Source organism: Poecile atricapillus, chromosome Z (genome assembly GCF_030490865.1).
Source record: "Poecile atricapillus isolate bPoeAtr1 chromosome Z, bPoeAtr1.hap1, whole genome shotgun sequence".
Lineage (NCBI taxonomy): Eukaryota > Metazoa > Chordata > Aves > Passeriformes > Paridae > Poecile > Poecile atricapillus.
In genome coordinates, this window is record NC_081289.1 from 122,319,780 (window position 1) to 122,342,279 (window position 22,500).

A 22,500-nucleotide genomic window follows, 5' to 3' on the forward strand; every position below is an offset into this window, starting at 1 on the left:
ATGGAGTTGTGCCAGCACCAGCCAGATTCTAGTGCAGGATATCCTGTTGGCAGTACTTATTTTTATGACCATAACCATGTTAGTTCTAAGGGGCAACTCTTTCTTTAGGTTGTCGTTGCCGTTTGTTTCATTTTTTTTCTTCTAGGAGAAAACATTTTTTGGTTTTGAATGCTTGGTTCTGTTAGGAGAAATTGCAGATAATGTTTAGGAAAAAAAAAGTCAGGATTATCAGGAGACTCTTTTACTGGTTGGAAAAAGATAAATGTTTTCTCAATAAACACTCTTTTTGAGTTTTTAGGTTTCAATTTCAGAATATTTCTACCATTTTCTACCATTGTTTGTTTAATCTGTGTTCTCTTTTCTGTACTGACACAATCTCTTGACTGCAGGTCTCTCTCCTGGTCAGTGGTTGATAGTTCAGTCATGGCTTACAGTGTTTGAAATTACATTCTGCACAAAGAAGCATCTCTGTCTCTTAAAGTTGTCATGCATGTAGTACAGTTTTCTAATGCTTCAACTGTAGCAAGGACTTGTACAAACCTTAACTAAGTCTTGTGGGTTTCCTCACATTTAAAGTTAGCTGTCTCTTCTCAACTGAAAACACAGGCTGTCTACAGTAGATGTTTACGGTAAACAGAGTGCCACAAGGTAAGCTGAAAGCCAGCACTCAGAATCTTGTATCTTCTGTTGCTGGGGAAGCTACAGGATAGAAAACCAGTTTTTCTTTACGCTCCATTTGAGAATAAGGTAGCACGTTTTGTAATGGGCAGAAGGTACTTCGTGTGTTGAGAGAGCTGTGTGTTCAGAGAACTGCAGAATGGTACAGAAAAAGTATTTTATTTATCTGTAGAACAGTGACCAGACATGAAACTACTAGTGCTTGAAACCTCCTCTGCCTGACCCTGACTGAGAGTGAAGGCTCTTCTGCCCGTGGTCTTGTGATTGCAGCTGGCCTGACTGCAGGTGCCTCTTTCATGACAAGCATGGGCAGGATGGTCCTTGGGTAACAGAGGCTTCCAGCCAACACAGTGGAGCAACAACATGCCACAAACATGGTAAGTGTCTGACAGGTTTATCCTCACCTAGCATTAATGAAATTACTATGAAATTACTCTAGATAAATTACTTTCAGCCTAGAATAATAATTGTTACTTGGATGGGTAAACTTCTATGAATGCACATCTGAGCATGAAAGAGTTTGACATGACACAGAAGATGCAGAACATGATGGCAGTAGTGTCATCTTGTAAGACTGGGCTGAAAGTGGCCTTTTTCAGTGAGTCCAGGAACTCCTTTTCATGCTCAGTTGGGCATGTTCTTTTCATGCTCAGTTGGGCAATGTGAGAGTGGTTTTCAAGTGGAGGTGTTGGGTTTTCTTTTTTAACATTGGAGGATTAGCATTTAGCATCCACTCTTTGAGGGTGAGGAACTAGAGAGTCGTGTGTTGGGGTGTCCAAACTGGGTAGAGTCCAGAACCCTAAGTGGGGCTTGGTTGCTGGTAATCAACGAATCTAGTTTCCTTGTACAATGCTGATCTTTCTGAATGTTAAAAAAATTCTGTTTCCTTCTTAAGCCACATCATTTACAGCTAATGAAGCAGTGGAGGGGTCCAGAAGAGAGTCTATTGTAAGGGATGGTGACATGCTGGGGGAGGAAACCTCCTTGCAAGTGGCCTTCCTTGCTTTTGATGGCTCCCAGCTGTCACTGCTCTCCAGTGCTGTCCTCAGAGTGTGTCTGCTTTTTGCTCTGCAGGGAGAAAATTAGAGGCAGAGTTAAAATAGCCTAATACAGTCAGGATGAATGTGTTCCTTTTTGAATTGAATGTTTGAAAACAATAGTGGGCTCCTTGGATTGCTTACTGAGATTCCTAGTGGAAATAAGAGCTCAAGGGAGGCTGGTTTCCATGTAAGCATTGGTTAAATTCTCTTACCTAGTTGTAGCTCAAAAGAAAGCTGAAAGGTTGAATGTTTTGTCTTGTAACATCTTTATAAGGTGTTTATAGGATATATATACAAGATAGGCTATATGTAGAATATAAGGTGTTTTATAAGGATTGCAAAGCATGTTATCCCTCATGATCTTGCTGTGGTTCTATTTTTAGCACAGTGTAGTGGTTTTGAGCAGCTTCTGGTTTCAGAAGGCAGGATGATTCTCTCTTTGGCTTGAGGTATGCATTTGGATTCATCTTCAGCATGTAATCCAAGTCTTGTGCATCCAGAGTTAGCCTAACTGCCAGGCAATAGACACCTCATTCCTCTTCATCCTGCCCTCTCCTTTCCACCTTGGCACTTAATCAGATTTACCACCACTGACAACCTGGGTTCTAGTGCAGAAGTCTTTAAAAAATAGCTGGAGATTTCAAGTACCTTTCATGTGTTAATCTTGCAATGTGTGATTCTTCTCTTGAAAGGGAGTAATTCCTTCTGCTTGGTTAACAGTATTAACTATCTGCATTATACTGCGTAGTCCTGAAATGATTAACTTCTGTGCTAAAAACTGTAAAAAAGTTCTGAAAGTTGTGTTTAAACATAAATTATTTTTTGCTTCTTTATTGTTCAGTTATATCAGAGGACAGAAGTACTAAAATGAAATAATCATAACATCACTACTGGGAGAACAAACTTGAAACACTTACGTTTTTGTGGGAGGGTTTTGGAGGGTTTTGTTTGGAACCCTCCAAAAAAAAAAAAAAATTGTTGAAAATTGAAGTAAGGGTTGGAGAGACTAATTCATTTTCTGAATAACAACAAAATGAAACTGCAGTGCTATTGGTAACCTGTCCTGGTAATAGTGGTCTACTGCTCTGCTTAGTAATCCAATACAAAGTACATTTTGTCTGCCTGGCTAGTCAAGCATCTGGACAGTGTGGGTTTTCCTTTACCCGCAGACCTGCAGAGCATTTTCTACATTTTCCTGGTTGAGCTTCATGAAGGAGATGTAAACTGGGAAGTGAATTGTCTTTCTGAAGGAAGTCTATTTGAAGAGCAGCATATCTCTCTGACATTAAGCCAGCTATGAAGTGCTTTTAATCATAGACAGCTGATGATATAATTTTTGAATCAAGTTTGGTATTTGGATGTCTAAACAGAATATTGGTTTAGTTCCAACTGAGTTTTTTTATTAGAAGTTAATTAGAGCCTTTCTGAAACGTGCTGTGTTTGGTGCAGAAGGAACTGGAATCTTCTCTTTAGAATGTTTACAATGTTCAATCTTGAAAAAATGTCACCATTCTTACCTTGACTCCTCATTTCTGTGACGTGTTGTGATGTTGCTCTGGCAGCACTCCTTTTAATAGTAAGGTAATGAAAGGAAAGTAGTTTCCTTGTCAGCTCAGATCTATGCTCTGTTGAAGGGTCTGGTATCAAGGACATGAATTCTGCCCACTTGCCCTGGCACAATGAAGACCTTAATGGGGTGGCTTTTTAGGTCTTTCTAAAAGCTCAGTGACATTCAGAAATGGACAAGGTTCACCAGCTCACTTTGTGTAGGTTGGTGAACAGTGAATCAGTAATGTTAAAAATGACCAATTTAAAATTGGTTTGACCAAGTAATATGAGGTTTGTTAACTTTGGTGTGAAAATTGCTTCACTTTCATCACTCCAAAATATTTTCTTTCCTCCCCACTGGCTCCATCTACTGTGTCTGAGGATACATGTGGAATTTCAGATGTCTGCCAAGTGGATTCTCCTGAGTCCACAGTAGCCAGAAATTGCCAGTGGAACTCAATATTCCTTGAATCAGTGGGTAGCACTCCAAAAACAGCAAATGCAAACAAAATGAGAGTTTATTACTGGCACATTAAAAATCAAATGGTTTCAAAAGTTCAGTACACAGTAGTTGTATATTTTTTTGTATCACTGTTAAAAACTTTAGTTTCAGTCATAACCTTCTTAATTTAAAAAAGTATAAAGCTTAAGTTTACAGCTGTTTCATTTGCTTAACAAAGAATGTTTAGTTCATTGAATTTTCCCCATGCTGTTAAAGAGTTCTTACTGCATTTTTGTTTGAATGTGACAAATGGTATTTGATGCATTCATGGAGGTGAGGTCCATCAGTAGGCACTGGCCATGATAAAAGCCTTTGAGGAAGGAAGCTTCTTAACTCACTTGTTTCTCTGACAAAGCTTCCTGTTTCTCATCCAGGATTACTGTTATACTTGTCTCCCCTTGAGTTTTGGCTACTGGTTTTGTGTTTCCCACTTGTCCCCCAGCTCAAGTATGAGAATACAACTCCTGCTGCCACACAGAATGCAATGGACTTCATTTGGGAAAATGGCAGGAGTGTGAAGAGTGTATGTTTACCCTCGGGAAAACTGCAGTCCTGTTCAACTTGTTTTCTCTGACTTCTGCTGATGGCAGGATGACTGGGGAAAAGACCCTTTGGCCAGGTCTGATACCAAGGTCTCTTCCAGCTTCTTACAAATCCTGTAGTGTTCCAGGTGTAACTGCTCAAACCTTTTACAGGTTCAGCACTGGTTCAGTTTAGTGCCTAGGTATTATGTAAGTGACCTGAGAAAATGAAACACAACTCATTAGTCCTTTTATGGAGGCACTGATTTTTGTATTTCATAAAATATGAAGTTTATCTCCTGTGCTGAAACCAGAAGACAAGCCAAATCTGAGCAATTGATTTTGAAAGATACTCTATTAGTTTACAAATGAAGTATTTTTTTACTCATTTTTAACCTGCTCCTTTAGAAATGTGTAGAAGCTGTAAAAGAGCAGAAAGCTGAGTCACTAAAAGCATCCAGAGGAATTTAATTTTATTTTCATCAACTAATCTACCCACTCAAATCTATCTGTGTAAACTAATTACTTTTTTAATTAGATAGCTTTTTTGATTGCTTATGGAGAGCTGTGGTGAAATTTACTGCTAATTATGCAGGGGCAGAAGGAGGCCTCTGGATTGTTAGCAAAGATGAGAAAATTTTATTTCCTTTTGTTGAAATGGAGAGCAAGTAGTAATTGATACATAAATAATGTACTTATTTTTCCAATTTCAACCTATTCCGCCTCTGTTAACCTTATTAACTGAGGCTCTTTCTTTGGGTTACAGAGTTTCCTTCCATCTAATGTAACATCTACAGTAAGTTCAGAACAGTAAGAAAACAAAACTGTGGTGGTTTTCCTTCCTTCTGTTAAAGGTAATGTTGAGTGGTTCTAGAGTGGTGATGTTTTCCCTGAAATGCTGCTGATATGTGCTAGTAAGCAGTCTGCACAGTTCAAGAGCTGATTTTTTCACTGGTGGAATTTATATTCAGAAAACTAGGGAAGGTGGCAATTACACATCCCTTTTGCCTTCACCTTGTAAGTCCTAAGCCCATAATTTGGATTTATTGTGAGCCTTTGTTACATGTGGTAACATAACAGAGCCAAGATTGCACATGGAAGAGAACTCAGATGTGGTTCTCCTTTGTATTTTCTGTTCGGTGTCCTTAGAAGTGGGTTCCACGTTAAGATGGTTAGGCCATAGACATTTTCTTCTCCATTCCCTCAGCTTGTAGTCCTGTTCTGAATCTGTATGAACAGTGAGACTTTGAGACTTTAAATTTGCTACTTCCCTTGCAGTTGTTTCCACCAGGCCCCACAGTTCACTTCTTGCCTTGCAAGTTCCATCCTTCTCATTTCAGCTATACTTAGAACTTTAGGCTTCCTATCTTTGCCCTGAATGAGCTCATTTGTGCACAAATTAACACATAAAATGACAAGTGGGAATCTAAAGTATTTTTAATATTGTGTGTGTTTGATGAGTATTCAGAAATGTGAATAGGAAGTGGAAAGTCAGAAAAAAAATAGTTAATCAAGTCCTTTCATTAAGGAAGACCATTTTCACCTTTGCTGTAATGCTGTAATGTGCAGTGTAACATCAGAAAAGTCAGGTAATTCAGTCAAGACTGAATTATCTCCTTTGAGGGGACTCTGGGTATCTCCTCTGTGTTGTATTCAAAGTTGTTAATTGCAGCTGTGTCACAAATACTTTGTATTCTTCAATGAGGGGATAAGTGCTGTTGAGAAAGGATGAATACTCATCCACCTTTTGATGCTTTTCCCTAATGTGTAAATATGAGGCAAGATCAGCGGTCCCTGTGTCATAACTGACTGATCTGCCTGGTCAAGAGAAGACCTCTAGGAAGGCAGCTCCAACAGCCTCCATGGGCAGTCTGTTCTACAGCTTCATTTGTCTTAGTTGTTTTCTGAGGAAGGAACCTGTCCAGTATTTTTCTCCTCTCATTGTAACTCAAGCTCATTGCATCTTACTCTGTCTGCCAGACAAAAAAAAATATTTTTTTATTCTCTAATTCTGTATATGCTTGAAGACTATTATCACTGCTACCCTTAGTATTTTCCAGGCTAACATTCTGGATTTGTTCCTTCTTTTGTACAGACCATTTTTCAGTCTTTTTAGAAGTTTTCACTGTTTTCCTATGAATCCTTATTTGTTCATCCCATTTAGTTGCAGCTTCTAAAGCCTTTCTAATAAGGGGAGTGTAAGGGTTGTTGCCCATGTCTTATGAGCTAAGCTAATGTTTTGCATGTAATTCACTAAAATTCTTCTATATGCCTCAGAAATGGCGTCTAGTGTTTACTTTTTCCTATGTTAGTGCACTAGAAAATTGCTGCTGCCAGGTATAAGTGTGCTTTAATTTCTAATTTAAGTATGTCCTTACTAAAAGAAGTACTTTAAATTTTCTCCAGTTTGTCAGAAACCTTTTGATTTCTGATACTGTTCTTGAAGATACTGGACACCCTTGTATCACCCATATATTAAATGCACACACTTCCTATTCTACTTCTTTCGTGACACAGGCCTGCTGAAGAGAACTGTACCCTTTGGGGTGATCAGAACATCCAATTTTAGTAGTAAATTCTTAGTGATTGCCCAGTCTTAAGAAGCTGTGCAGCCACCTGTCATACTAATGTGGCAATTCTGAGGACCTGTGTATTAGAGGAAGTACAGCTCAGTTATTGAGCATCTTCCTTGATCTGAACCTCTTGAGTTCAGATCAAGGTTTCGCCAGAGACGGGGAAGGTGGGTTGCCAAAACAGGATGTTGTTAGGGGAAATAGAACAGCTCTGTGTGGTTTAGGCTTTCTGTGGAGTTAACCCAAAATACTTGTGTACAGTTAGCTCTTCTCCTAAAGGATGCTGGCAGTCTGAAAGCATGCTGCTGTCCCTTCAGAAGTTAGACAGTTCCAGAGGCATCTGGAGACAAAGCATTTTCAGGGTGAACATACCTTGATTTTCATCAGGGAGGCTGGCTACTTTCTGTACTACGTCACATGCTCATTTTTAGAGAACTTAGTGTCAGGGCAGAGTATGATCTTGGTTCATGATGCAGTAGTAGGGAGCTAGGAGATGGCTTGGACAGAGACATATTAAGAAAACATGAGAAACCACTCACCCTAGAAACTATTGCACCAATAAACTTTTCCCAGAGCTCATGTTGTAGTTAAAGGCCATGTGGTTTCATTCTAAATGCCAGCTTATGGCATATGACAATCCTACTTGCCTTCAGCCACTATAGGTCACACCTGTTTAGCTTTCATATGCATTTCTTGCACATCATTTTACTATGGGCTTGTTTTCCACAAGTGTGTTTTTATTTTAAACTCTGCTCAGCAGACTAGGCATCTCCCTACACTTCCTCTTCAGCTCAGCATTTATTCACCACACTGCACTCAATGGCTGCAAGCAGACTCCTGCTGCAATCTGTCAGCTGAGACACTTTGTGCATGTTCTCTTATGGAACTGTAGTGTCAAAACAGGTTTCACCTCTTAGCCTCTGTGGTATTGGTGTGGGGTGACTTCAAAAGTAGATCATTCTGACTGATTTAAACAGCAATCTTTTGGTGTTGATCTGTCAGAGCAGTGCTTAAGAGTGATAGAGAAGGAGACATTACTCTAAATGTGCTTAAGGTATATAGATAAGTACTGAAACAGCAGTTTACTCAAACTCAGGCAAATTAACAAATAATTTTATTGAGTATTCAATTTAGCACCACACAAAAGGTACACTGTGCTTTGTGCTGCCTTTAAGAAACATGCCAGAACACTTTAAACTAGAAAAACTAATGTAAAAAGCTTTCTTGTTTATCAACAGAACATACTATTTGCTTTAGAGAAGCTACTCTGAAAAAACCATAGCTTTTGTACATAATGTTTTAATGGTCTATCAGGCAGACTGAGTGTTGTTCCCTTACCCATTAGATCTCTTTCATGTTCTGCAGTTTGAACTTTGTTTAAAGAAAAAATCACTTAGGCCAAAGTGCTTTCAAGAAAAGCATTCACTCCAGAACTCTTATTAGCAGATGCAACTCACAATATACTACTCACCTGCTAAATTCTGTTTCCTGAAAAGTAAAAGAATTTTGATCCATGGAAGTTGTATGAATTGGGCTCTACGACTCAGTGCCATGCACATTGAGAAAGATCTGGAGTCAGCTTTTGTCCTGGACTCAAAGATAAACAAGGACTATATACTTGATAAAACTACAGAAAAATTGCACCATAGAAAAAAGGTAGGTGACTGGGAAGGATTATTAGGTCTACTTTCTCTTTCAGTACAGATTTTTATACTGTAATGGCTGGAAATTATTTCAAATATAAGGTGCTTCTGAAGCCCATGTCAGGGGGTTGGAACTGGATGGAACCTTTCCAGTTTATAATGCTATTTCATTCTAAGAAGTATTTACTGGTCCCTTACATAGCCAAACTTTATTTCTTAGCCTGAATGGTTCTGATTTAAATTCTCTATATTAACTATTACACTTACTTTAAAATGGGCTTTATTTTTCTTTTTTCTTTTTTTTTTATTGAGGTGAACTGCAAATGTATCTATTTTGCCTGAATATGGAACACACAAATGTTTCAGAACATTCTTTATCTGATGCACCTTGCAGTTAGAGAAAGCTCAGTTTGCATAAAGGGAACTTTAGCAAGTCAACAATAGTAGTAGAGCCATAGTCAAATGAAACTGTGGAATGGACCCCGTGCTAATGCATATAAAGAAAGAACTGGAAAATAGCTAGGCTTCCAGCTTCACTGACTCCAGTATGGAACGTGCTTCTTTATACTCTTCAGCTTCTTCCAATTCTTTTTCATTTTCCTGTAATCAAAAACAATATTTTTGAGTACTCCGAAAATAACTATTGTGGGATTAAATTTAAGAAGCTAAAAAAACTTGCTAACAAATAAGGAGAAGGCTGAGGTACTCAACAATGTTTTTGTCTTGCTGGCAGCTTCCTCCTATACCTCTCAAGTAGCTGGACTACAAAACAGGGGCTGGGAGTGCAAAGTCCCTCCCACTCTAAGTAAAGATCAGGTTCATGACAACCTGAGGAATGTGAATGTGCCCGAGTCTGTTGGACCTGACAAGACGCTTCTCAGAGTCCTGAGGGAATTGCCTGATGCAGTTGCCATGCTCCTTTCTACAACATTTGAAACTTTACGGCAGTCAGATGAAGTCCTTAAAGGCTGCGAAAAGGGACTTGTCATTGTGGGCTATATGGTCGCCCACAACATCCTTCTCTCTAAATTGGAGAGGTGGATTTGATTGGTGGACTCTTCACTCGATAAGGCACTGGCTGGATGGCCGCAGCCAGAGAACTGGTCAATGACTCAATGTCTGTATAGAGATCAGTGGTGTCCTTTGGGGGGTCTGTACAGTGACCAGTGTTATTTTATATCTTCATTAATGACAAAGAAAGTAAGATTTGTAAATGTGCAGATAACACCAAGCTAAATAGCTCAGCTGATGCACCTGAGGGATCGGATGCCATCCAGAGTGACCTGGACAAGCTTGAGAAGTAGGTCCATGGAAATCTCATGTGTTTTAAAAAGGCCATGTGCAAGGTGCTGCACCTCCATCAGTACCTGGTATCAGGCCTGGTACCAGCACAGGCTGGGGGATGGACAGATCACAGCAGCCCTGCCCAGAGGGGCTTGAGGTGCTGGTGGGTGAGAGGCTGGAAATGACCCAGCCATGGGCACTCCCAGCCCAGAGAGCCAAACGTGTCCTGGGCTGCATCCAGAGCAGCGTGGGCAGCAGGGCCAGGGAGGGGATTCTGCCCCTTTGCTCTGTTCTGCTGAGACCCCACCTGCAGGGCTGCATCAGCTCTGGGGTCCCAGCACAGGAAGGACCTGCTGGAGTGAGTCCAGAGGAGGCCACCAAGATGATCACAGGACTGGAGCACCTCCTTTTCTGGACAGGCTGAAAGTTTGGTTTGTTCAGTCTGGAGAAGAAAAGGATCTGTGCAGCCCTTATAGCAGCTCTTCAGTACTTAATGGGGGCCTTCAAGAAAGACAGGGACAGACTTTTTAGTAGGGCCTGTTGTGACAGGACAAGCGGTGACAATTTTAAACTAAAAGAGAATAGATTCAGACTAGAGATAAAGAAGTTTTTTTACAGTGACGGTAGTGAAAAACTGGGACAGGTTGCCCAGAGAGGTGGTAGGTACCACATCCATGTAAATACTCAGTATCAGGCTGGATGGGGCTCTAATCATAGCTGAAGCTCTAATATAGTTGAAGATGCTCCTGGTCAGTGCAAAGGAGTTGGAACAGATGATCTTTGTAGGTTCATTCCAACCCAAACTACTTCGTGAAATGAGGAATTTTTGAAAACACACATTCTATGTTACTCAAAGCAAAACAGGTAAAATGGGTAAATTCTTTTGTCCTGCTCGAAGTCCCAGATAATGGCTGTCATGTGCAAGTGTATTTGACCTATGCACACCTTTATTTGATGGTGTTAAATATTTAAAACCAGGAGAGCAGTAAGAACAAACTTTAGACCAAAACTACTCTTAGAAAAATGCTTAAGTAGACTGACAATTGAAAAACATACTAGGATACAGCAAATTTTAATAAACACACTGAAGGTGTGTTTAGCACAGAAAGTAACATATGAATACTTCCAGATTCTTAATAAAAACAGTAACTGCTCCCATTCCTTGTTTTAAATTTACATACTAATGAATCAATAGCACCATTTCTGCATGCCACTGAAATTTAGACTGACTAACTGTTCAGCAACTAGTCGAATAACAAAAAAATCCTAAATCCTGCCAAATACTGAGCATTTATTTTGGCAAACAGAGGCAGACTACCTGAGATTAGGACACCTTAACCTTTCCATTAAAAAAGTATTTTTATTTTAGCCATCGCTATATCTGGGACATCATTTAGGGTGTATATTTTAATATATTCTCACAATACCATTTATTATGTACCAACATGTGTAGCTGAACTGATGAGAAGACAGCTTTTAAAATAAGTACTCCAAATGTAGTACAGGTTCAGTGAATCTGTTTGTATAACATAACTCTATCCCTGAAGGTATCTGTATCTTAAAAAACAGGGCAGTACAGCTCACTTTACTAATGAAACACTAAGCAATCCTCAGCAAGGACTCCTCTAACTTGCCTATAGCATAGTAAGAGTAGTAACCAAAGTATTTTGACAATTTCAGTTCCCTACAAGCATATTATATACATTTATCCTATCTATAAAACCGAAAATGGGTGAACTGATTTTTCTAATGATGGAGCTAGCATAGGAGTTCTGAGTCCATTTTCACAGTCTGGTGTAAGTGTATGATGAGTGTACATTTCATTAAAGATGGTTTCTAACACACAGTCTCCACAGACTGAAGACCAAGTCTGCAAAGACAATTATCTAAAGCAAAATAATGGTATCTTATAGGATGCTGGTCCTGGGACCTACAGAAACTAATTCTTTAATCCAGTTTTTATTTGCCGCAGTTGTTTATCCAAGCACACCTAGGAGCTGCAGCACTTCTTGATCAGCTGGGGTGTGATGCAATACTCACTAGTAGTTGAGTAAGCTCTGCATGTGCAACTTCTAGTCTGCGCTGGCAGTCCGGAATCATCATTCGTGATTCTTGTAAGATCTCGATCTGTGATAATCAGAAGCCAATGAAATTAGGAAATATTCCAGATAGAAACATTATCTATTAGGATAAGTTTTTACTCTGAAGAATCAGCAATCTAGTCTATCTAGGAATTTCAGAACAGCTGCACCTATCTTCTGAATATGCTTCTTTTCTTAAAAGACACTTACTTAGTGTAATTGCTTAAAACTCTGTTAATTTACAGGACATTTCCATTCCATTTACTCTGTGCTTAACTGAATATCAAGTATAAAGTGCAAGACAGTATTTAGAATAATCTTTCTCTTTGGCAAAAAGTACAGTAGTAAGGTTTTCAGTGTTTGTTAAAAAGTCTATTTAAAACAAACTTTCTCCTGCTGTCATGAAGCAGCTTCATCCAAAAGGGGATCAGCTGGTTATATAAATATCTCCTGCATCTTTTGGGTAATAAAGAAAAAGAATGTTCAGATAATACCCCATAGAGATAATTACTGCATGAAAAAAGTTATTGAGTTATTGATCACATTGTGTGCAGACTGCAGGAGGCTCTGACTGAAAGACAAAGGTAAAGAAAAATGAAAAGCAAAGACCAGCAGGCTCGTATTTTTGATGCTTATCATGCATAAAAAGTTATTACATATCCTTGTGCTTCATTTTAGGAGAAAGATTATTCTCACCATGCACTTTGAACAAAATTACTAAACTGGCACCCCACTGAATCTGAAAGTCCTGCCACCTCCTAAAGAAAACAACATCAGTTTTAAGAAGGGGAACATTTATTTCATGGAGCATTTCTGGATCTGAACACCAAACACTGAGAAGAAAAGATGTGCAGAGTTGTCAGTAATGTTAAATGTATTTAGAAACTAAAATCTGTTACATATTTAGACACGAAACATCTCCATTCGGGATAACCTGCAACAGAAAGCCTTCCCTTTAATTGGCTTTTTTCTTTCTGTCATACTGTTATAGATACATTTTATATTGTTGGCTTTTCGCAAATATTAAAACGAATGTTATGTGTATAAGAATGAGAAATTTTGTTGTACTAATACAGTTTTCTTTATTTCTGTTATTGATGAAATTTAGAAATAGTAGTATAATACATATATGTTAGGCTATGGCATAGTATTAAAATAAAAACTGCTTTTGTTTGTATAACCCAAAGACTGAGGGAAAAAAAATAGCTAGAGAACTCCTGCATTGGTAAACTATCATCCAGATGAAGACAGCAGTGACCAGAATTCTGGGGGAGGAATTTATTGCACTTTTGGTATCAGAGAATGTAAATCTCGATGGCGCAAAGAAGATTGATCTATTGGGAAGGGGGCAAGAGAAAACTAAACAGAAGAACACCAAAGATCCTAAGAATGTATGAATATGTATGAGAATTTATGGATATGTAGTAGGGTTCTGTTTTTAAGGGACAATCCTTTGTTAGTAAGGTGTGCTCTCTTGGCTGAATGCTGAGACACCCGGCCGTATTTGTATACTTTATTTTTTTTCTCCTAATTGTCTTTTTTATTAAACTTTTAAATTCTATAAAAATTATGTGAACTGTGCTTTTCACAATACCTATGTTGCATTGTCCTGCTGTACCAAAAGGTCATGTTAAGCTGTAGCTAAGAATGCATTTATAAATGCAGAAAGCCTTTATATAGTAAGATATTATCACCAAGTTTTTAAGCGTCACTTAGTCCATTTGGTTTTGAGAGAAAAAAGCTTTAGTTTTTAATTTTACACTTTCATCAGTCAATGTAACATCCACAGAATGAGGTGTGCCCTAAACGGCATGAAATGATGCCTTTTGCTCTGTGTAGTAGAATACCTACAGGAGTGAGAATATGTAGTAAGTACTTCCTTGCACCACAAAGATAGTAAATACCTGTGTGTTATAAAGCTGGCAGATAATACAAAATTAGTAACTTATTTGGTATGTGCCAGTAGATAAGCAACCTAGGAAGGCATGTAAATCTAGAATCTGTAAGGTATAGTCCTGCCTGCTCTAAGATATGCACAAATCTACCCAAATCATTCTATTCAAACAACATTTGACTGATTTCCAAAGAGTTACCCAAGTTTTATTTATATGTGCCAGTGGTTATGCAATGATGAATAAAAACCAGGAGGATGATAAATCCTAGAACTATATTCAGTAGGTGCAATCAACTGGAGACTAGAACAGGAATTTTGTAGAACCATTATTTAACTTCTGCATAAACCACTTTCTTTTCAAGTAATGCTGATAATCCCAGATAAGACTATTTACTTTTACAAATATACATAGTAAAGTCAAAAGTTCAAATAATTATATAAGCTTTATGACTGGATTCTTAAAAGTGTTTGTTTGCCAAATTCTATCAAAATTCTGCCCAACTTTTGGACAGAACTGTAAGGGTGACAAGCACGATAGTCACTCGAACTCCAATGCCAGGCACTGCAGCCATTTCCATCCCTGTGACGTGCACCGCAGCTACTCAAATTCCACTGACAAGACCGCAGCAATTCCAGCTCCAGCTAAGGACTAGCGTTTAATCCTAGCCAGCAAGTACCAGGCAGCAGCTCACTTGCTTCCCCCCTCCCCAGCCTACTGGGAAGAATGTAACAGGAAGAAAAGGCAAACCTTGTGGGTTGAAATAAGAACAGTTTAATAACTTTTAAAAATACAGTAACAATAACAATGGAGGGAAAGATATCAGTTATATCAGCTTCAAAAAACAGAAGCAGAGTATGTTGATTTGGGTTTTTTTCTCAACTGACTGACAGGTAACCAAGAGATTTAGAGATACGCACATCCACAAATAATTTCAAAACAACAATAACAACAAAAAAAAATCAACCCCAAAACAAAACAAAAAACCCCCAAACAAACTCCATAAGCCTCTCCTTGCTCTTAGAAGGACACCCAGATATTCTACTGGGTCACAGGGTATAACGCCAGTATTGTTTCACGTGACAAGAGTGGTGATCTGAACAGAAGAGGTGGGCTAAAAGCCATGACAAAGGTAAATGAGTCATGCATGTATCAATTATATACACAAAAATGAACATATCATCTAGCTTTTAAATACTGTCACATAATGACCTGCTCGTTTTCTGTTGCACAGACAATCCTAACAGTATGGATCTACTCAAAGATGGCAGAGATAAGGAAAAGACATGCAGATAATTGTTTACTAAAACAAGTGCTACTGATATAACTACTTTTCCTCAAAAAATGTGTAAAACTTGGAATTCATTGACTAATTACAGACATATCCAGTGAAAAAACAGGGATCTAAAAGAAAAGAAGTAATTTCTAAGTATCACAAACACCAAAGGTCCCAAAATTTAGTATCCCACTATGTAAGATTAATAGCACACAATAAATAATCAAGCCAAGGCTACTGGTTGGCTAATCCATATTTGTAACTTAAATCCTCACCATTGCAGTACTTCTCATCTCAGTAATAAACAGCAGTAGTATCAAGGCACTGGGCCTTGGTAATATCAATGTGCTTGGTCAGGATTGTGATGTAGGGGTATAGGGAGAAGTACAGCATAGATAATGTAGGAAGAAGCTGTTCATAGGGAAGGCAGGAACCCAACAAGATACTGCATTACGGTGAGTTTGGACAGAAAAAAAACCCACAAATGCATATAAGAATTGCAGGAAACAACAGTTTCAGGAGTTCTATTTCCTTTCAGGCCCAAAAGAAGCTTGAACTATCCAAAAATACAACACACAACAGCACAGTTGCTGTAGGCAAGTTGTCAAATATATTGATCAAAAGACTCCTGAAGGACCTGAAGGAAAGCTTCAATAAAAAACTGGAGAAGACTTTTGTTTCTACAGTGCTTCAGAGCTTCAAGAAATGGCCATGTGTCAACAACAAACCACCTACCACTTCTAGCATGGAAACTGATGGAGGAGAAAACCCTCTAGATGTAATACTGTGGTCTTTCAAATGACTTTTCTTTGCAGCTCCTCTCAGGTAAGATCTAATCCTATTTCTTCTACAGCAGATCACTTTAGGACATGAAAGACAAAGTCTGGAATCCAAAAGATTCCAGACTTTGTCTTTCATTTCCAATACTTATATCTGCTTAGATAAGAAGGCAAACGCTCTTTGGAAAACAGGAGAAAAGGACAATGACAGTAATGCTTTTTCATAATTTGGTTTCTTTCCTAAGGTTTGAATGTATCTTTAATACCAGGTCTTGTGCTTGATCCAGAGAATTCCAAGCTGCTGGCTTTTCACTAAAAAAAAGCCGTGCTTGTTAAGGATACTGTCACAGTACATAAGGAGAAGCATTAGGTCTTAACTAGCATTTCCACTGCCTCTTTACCAAGCATCTAGAGCTAGAATTCATACTATTAAACAAATTTCATCTGTTCTTAGGGGGCAGAAAAACTAATTATGCAGATAATGAGACCATTGTGAAACTGTACATTTAATCTAATCTTACTCAATCTGTGAGAAGAATGAAACTTTGAACCAATCAGGTGGGAGGGCTGGAAAGAGCTAAAAATGTAAAAAGCCAGCTAAACTAACTAGAATATTTCTTCAAGGCTAAACAGACATTTAAGAAGTTCAAGAACATTACAACCTTCCTTTCAGCAAGAAGTCTCCCAGTAACAAGATCAGCAGCAAATCACTATCTTTCGCATTATTTTCCAAAATAGTAAATAGTTTCCAAATGCATGTCTTTTTAGCTGTTTCAGAAGGCACTCTTTCAATGAACAAAGCAAGAGAAATATTGCAGTTTTCAGAAATATCTGAAAAAACCTGCATATTAGCAAGATGTACTTTTATGTACTTTTTGGCATGCAGAGGTTAAATTCTGTGTTAAATCCACTGGATTTTTAATTCATCTAGAAATGACATTACTCAAGAATTAATTCGGCACTGCAGAATTACATCTAAAAAACTGAAAATTTACCACTTACCAGTAAAAATGTTTCCAGTTAACAAACCCACCAGATTATATCTACAATCCCAGAGAGAAGAGACATGGAGTAGGATACTTTGCTTCTCCCCCGCTCACAAGTCTCAAAAGCATGAGCTGTGCGAATACATTTATTTATGATATTATTTATATATTATTTATGTTTTTATTTATATGAACATGAACAACCACAAAAATACAGAATGCTACAGGTTTCCATCATTAGTCTGCACTCGAATGATACTATGTGAAAATCTTCTATTAAAGTAGTATTATGAAGTTCTGTGGAAAGTCTTCATATATTGAGAATTGTTATAACTGTGTAGAAACTAAGACTTCATTAAGACAAAATCTGCAGGGAGGTAGAACTACACTACTTCTTGCTACCCAGAGAAACTATAAGCAGAATTTACACCTGGTGAGATAAATCAGAAGTATTGTAATATTTATTTCCAATACAAAGTCTTCTTGCATGCTACAATGGAATCTTCAAATTATAATTTTGGTCAGCATTTACCAGCATTGTAAGAAAACTGCCCTTTTTGTTTTTCTGGTATTGAATCTGCTCCTCATTAAACAATTCTTTCAGGACAGTTCAGGTGAGGGCTAGCATGTAACAACTGCCAGCCATCCCAGATGATCACTGCCTCAGCTAGAGAACACTTGACTTCACTGGAACCATGAGTTGCCCCAATGCGTAAGGAGTTAGGAGAAAAATACTGAGTCAAACCAAATCCTATTGTTCTACGAAGGGATTGATCCCTTATTACAAACCAGTAATATTTTAACGGAATGGTAGGAATGGTATTATACACTTTAAATTTTCCATATTCACTTTTGTATGTAAAACTGCATGTTCTGAATTGTAACTAGAAAGCTAAATGAAAACAGTACTACATCAAGAGAAAATATTGCTTTTAAGGTTTTTAAGAATTCCTCCCTGAACTCTGAATTGACTTATGTGTATATAAATGCATAAAAACACACACACATATACATGGTTTAGCCAATAGCTCAGCTAAACGATTAGTTAAAACTATTCTCCTAGTCTCAAGTGACTGAATTTGTTCCCATCACCCAGATGTTACTTTTCACTCCCAAAATAAAGGCTAGATACAACTGTATTTTAAGAGTTACGCATCCTAGAATTTAGAGATTAGCAACTAGAAGCAATTCTCAAAATGTGTAACTACAGATATTTTTTCTGAAAAACATCTCAAAGTCTTTACTGCATCCAAAATACTGTTCTGAGCAAACTCTCCTGGTACTATATAAGCCTCCAAATTTTTAATAACCTAAAATATTAACAAGTTCCAGAATGCAAAGTGCACTAAATAAACAAGAAGTGAAGATGTCATTGGAGGAACTGACTGCTTTCAAGGTGGATCAGGCAATTTCTGAATGAATCAAGACTGTTTTCTGTGAAGGCTTTTGTCACTGGTCTCTGAAAATACCTTCAAGTAGAACATAACAATTTCAGCAGAAGTTCACAGCCATTGCTGTTTTTGACTTTCTTGATATCTGTCAGGTCACTGTGGAAATACCATGACGCAGTCAAATAATCTGATGAATGGGCAACACTAAAAACAGGAATTGAATTCATTAGCTCTTGTTAGCACCAGCTCTTCAGAAAGGCTACTATTTTGTAGAACTCCAAGTCTCAGTCTGGTGAGGCAGAAGACAGCTCTGGTCTAGAAATACAAATTGTTATTTGTATACAAATTCTTTATTTGTATTTCATTCCCATTGCATAATTAAAACAAGGTATAGACATATGAAGTGAAATATTAATTTACTAAAAGAAGTTGATTTAGCTTTTGCTAAAAGGGCTTTCTCCTATCTTTTTTTAATTCTGTATTTGAATTCTGTTTAACTTATTCTTCCATCATTTAAAAATACACACAGGATATCAGAAGGTTATGTTTGTGACTAATAAGTGAAAATAATTTTAATTTACAGTTGTGATTTCTGTGAAGATTTGAGACAAAGCAACTGGGAAATACTTGGAGGAAAAAAACATAATCAAAAGGTAACATAGTTAGTTGAAAGAATACCAAGACCACAGTGAAACACAGACAATTCACACTTCTGCAGAGAATAAACACCCTGGGTCTTCCAAGCCCAAGCATTCTTCTCTTGAGCAGGAAATGTGACAGTTTTTCTTCCAAAAGGGTATGTACCAACTGTCTGCAACTACTATCCGTGTGGGAAACTTTCCAAGAAAAAGTGTAATCATACTGTAATAGTGGCACTAAACCATACTCTCGAGCAGACTGAAGTACAGCATGCCCCCTCCTAATCTGTAACTTCACTACAAACCCCAGCAGCTCTGCAGCTGCAGACCCGCTGCTTTCTTCCTCTGAAGTTTGTGATTTTACTGAAAGGATACTGGTGTGTTCAAGAGCTGAAATGTTTCCCCATAATATTAACTATCAGGCATTCTCACTTTGCTGTAACATTTACAGTTAGCAGCAAGCACTTGGTTTACCTACATCCATCCAGATCATGTATTTACTACAGGTTCTTTGTATTTCTGAGAAAGAGTTCACACACAGTTAGTGAGTAACAGCCATCCTAACACAAAGCGATAAGTAATTCATATATTCAGATATATATAAACTATAATCCTTATAATTTAACACCTTAAAGAAATTTCTACAGCTGCTTTTCATGACAAGATTTTAGTCTATATAATGTGAGTCTAGAAAAAAGTACAGGAGACTATCTAAAGATGACTATGATTAAATGAAAACAAATAAGAATTTTATAAAACAAGTTCTAGGATAGTTTACCTGCTTCTTAATTCCATAATCATCGCAGGCTTCAGCTTTCATTTTTTCAATCTTTTCTTCTTGCTGTTTTGCTTCTTTTTCATACATAATTTTTTCTTTCGCCAGCCTGCAATTAACAACCAAGTGATTGTGTTAATCTTGTTCTATTACAGTAAAAAGTTACATCAGTGATAACAGCCCCCCACTCAAAAGTTACAGGCCTGGAAGATAATATGCAGTTTTATAAAAAAAGGCTTTTAACCACTGCAAGAAAACTGTATCTAGGAAATTATTAATTTAGCTATAATATATAAAGAGTATTTTCTTCACTTATCTTGATGCTGGTTTGGGGGTCACAGACAAAAGTAACAGTTCCATAACTTATAGTACAACAATTAAACATCTTTCAGGATCTGAAAAATAGTGGAACATTTTCTCTTTAGCTATGTCAGGAGCAGAACAAACACTGAGATATTACTGCAGATCTGATATGCTGAAGAAAATCCTTCCCCAAACAAGAGTAAGATCAACATATATAAGATTGTTTGAATAGAATTTAACATCCAAAAGAACATAATCAGATCCAAGAAGCAAAGAATATATTATACCATGAAAAAAGAATAAATAAAGGTATAGTAGAGAGCTTCATGACCACATAAGTCCATCAATGCAAATTAATTCATAATTTGTCACAGTTAAGTGCCCTACTAGTTAGTAATGCTGAGGATGGACAGAATGTTACTGGGGTGTCAAGAACCTCTGTGAACTGAAGCTGCCACAAAAGCACCACTGCAGCTACAAAAAAAAAAAAATCTGTTGAAAATATACTGATAATGCAACAGCTGGAACCCTCCCTCGTTTTGACAAGAGTTTATTTGCTGAAACAGCCCTAAGCTGTGACTCCACAGCAGGGCTGTTGTGAGATGCACCTCAACTCATTTCAGTCCTTACAGAGTCACACAACCAGAGAGCCTTACAAAGCATCTTCAGCTCTGTGCAAAGTGCATACTCTGGGTATTATTGACTTGGCCAACTTCTACTAGCAAGCCAAGTACTAGCTTTGAGAAGTAGAACTGAAGAAAGACAGGAGCCTAATTACTAATAATAAAGACACTAAATGAGTGGCTGTAATTCTAACTACTGGAACTAGTTCCAGTATTAGCATCAGTAAATATTGATTTAATAGAGGATGAGTTAATTGTTTGATCAAGGTTACCTGATTAAATTCCAGACAGTATTAGTTGTTTTGCTACTTTTAGGTTCCAAAAAAGTTCATTTTAATCAACCTGTGAGACAGATGACTTTTTTTGAATGAGAACAGCAAACTCCCTTGTGGAGCAAGGGGAGAGGTATGATTGAACGAAGCTTTTACCTGATTCACTTACTGAAATGTGTAACCCTTTGGAACTAAAGGCAACTTATACTGCTGAATGAAACATTTTACATTATTTTAAATTTTAGCCAAAACAACAGGTTCAATGCATGTCATTATTTGTATTTTCACATTCACATCTCCTTCTATGCACACTTAACTTTTCAAACGGACTGTTTCCTCAAGTTTGCATACTTCTATCAAATGTGGAAAGACTGCATGTTCTCACCTAGTTCAGGACTAACTTGAACTTTTGCCTTTCTCACATCTGGATACTTAAGAATTGCATCGGTATTTATTGACCTATTTCTGTAGTAGCTGTACATGGTAGAAGAACAACTTGCAATATCCTGCTTTTTAAAAAAAGAAATCTGAATTATGAGAAAGTTTTCTGTAACAAATTTCCCACTGCACCTTTTTCAGTACTCAGATTTATCTAAGTTAATGCTTGGTTTATCATTCAAAAGACTGGGATGCTGATACATAACGGTACTAAAGACATTCTGATTTGAAGACATTTCCTGTACTAGATCCTTCCTCTAGATGTCATTAAGACATTTCTACTGCATATATAGCTTGGGGAGACACTAATTAAGTCAACAACTTGATTTTAAAAATAAGTGAAATTTTGTCATGGAGAAATACTAACACTTAATCACTTCTTAAAAATTTCAGCAGACATCTACACAAAAATACCTGCATTATACTTTCTTCTCTTCTTCTTTTAACCCTTTTCTATCTGGAAAATAGATTTTGGAGTGGGTGGGGTTTTTGTGGGTTTTTTGTTCGTTGTTTTGTTTGGTTTTGGTCTGGTATTTTTGGTTTTTTTTTTCCCCAAAAGATTAAAATGGACACAAACCAGAATCTTTATATATGGTGTGACCATACACAGTGAACAGAGTAAGAACAGCTCAGTGGGTACTGGATCATTATATGCTGCATTTGTGTACATTTCAAGGACACAGGTCATTCACAGATGAAAAAACCTGCAACCGTAAAAACCACAAGAGGCTTAACTTCAGCAGACATTTTACGGTGTCGTAACAAATATAAGGTTTAGCAACTTTAACTGAAAGAATCAAAAATTAATTAAAAAAAACCCTAATGTGAATTACTTCTTATCATGTATATATTACACATATCTACATATAATACCACACATATATGCTTGTATATGGGCAATAATCCTTTATTCTACAACAGATAGTTCCTTAAAATATTACCTCTTTAAACAATCTGTCACCAGGTATCCATCTGAAACCCTAAGGTTAGTCTTAGTTCAGATACATAATATCCTACATGGTCTAATAGTTCTGTAAATAAACCAAACATTTTTCACCAAAAAGTTCTGTACGTTCTAAGGTATACTGTATGAAGAAATACTGTCAGCTCTGTGAACGGTTCTCTGTAAGTCAGGAATCTAAATCTCAATTTTTGGTGATAAAATAAATTACATTCCTTTATGCATTCAAAGTCATAAAAAAAGGAAAAGTATACATTATAACAGGTATCCTCTCAGCTACCTTAAAATGCTACTGT

The 22,500-nt window shown here is 37.4% G+C and overlaps 1 protein-coding gene across 1 annotated transcript in view; it reads right to left on the bottom strand.

The window, feature by feature from the left end:
• Window positions 1–7,954: 7,954 nt before the first annotated feature.
• TBCA (tubulin folding cofactor A) overlaps window positions 7,955–22,500 on the bottom strand; it is a 27,858-nt gene continuing 13,312 nt past the window's right edge. The window contains exons 2-4 of the mRNA XM_058826259.1: window positions 19,611–19,716; window positions 11,830–11,916; window positions 7,955–9,105 (exon numbers count right to left, since the gene is read on the bottom strand). Coding sequence (XP_058682242.1) covers window positions 9,025–9,105; window positions 11,830–11,916; window positions 19,611–19,716 — 274 coding nt within the window. The 3' untranslated portion in view covers window positions 7,955–9,024. The remainder of the gene's footprint in view (window positions 9,106–11,829; window positions 11,917–19,610; window positions 19,717–22,500) is intronic.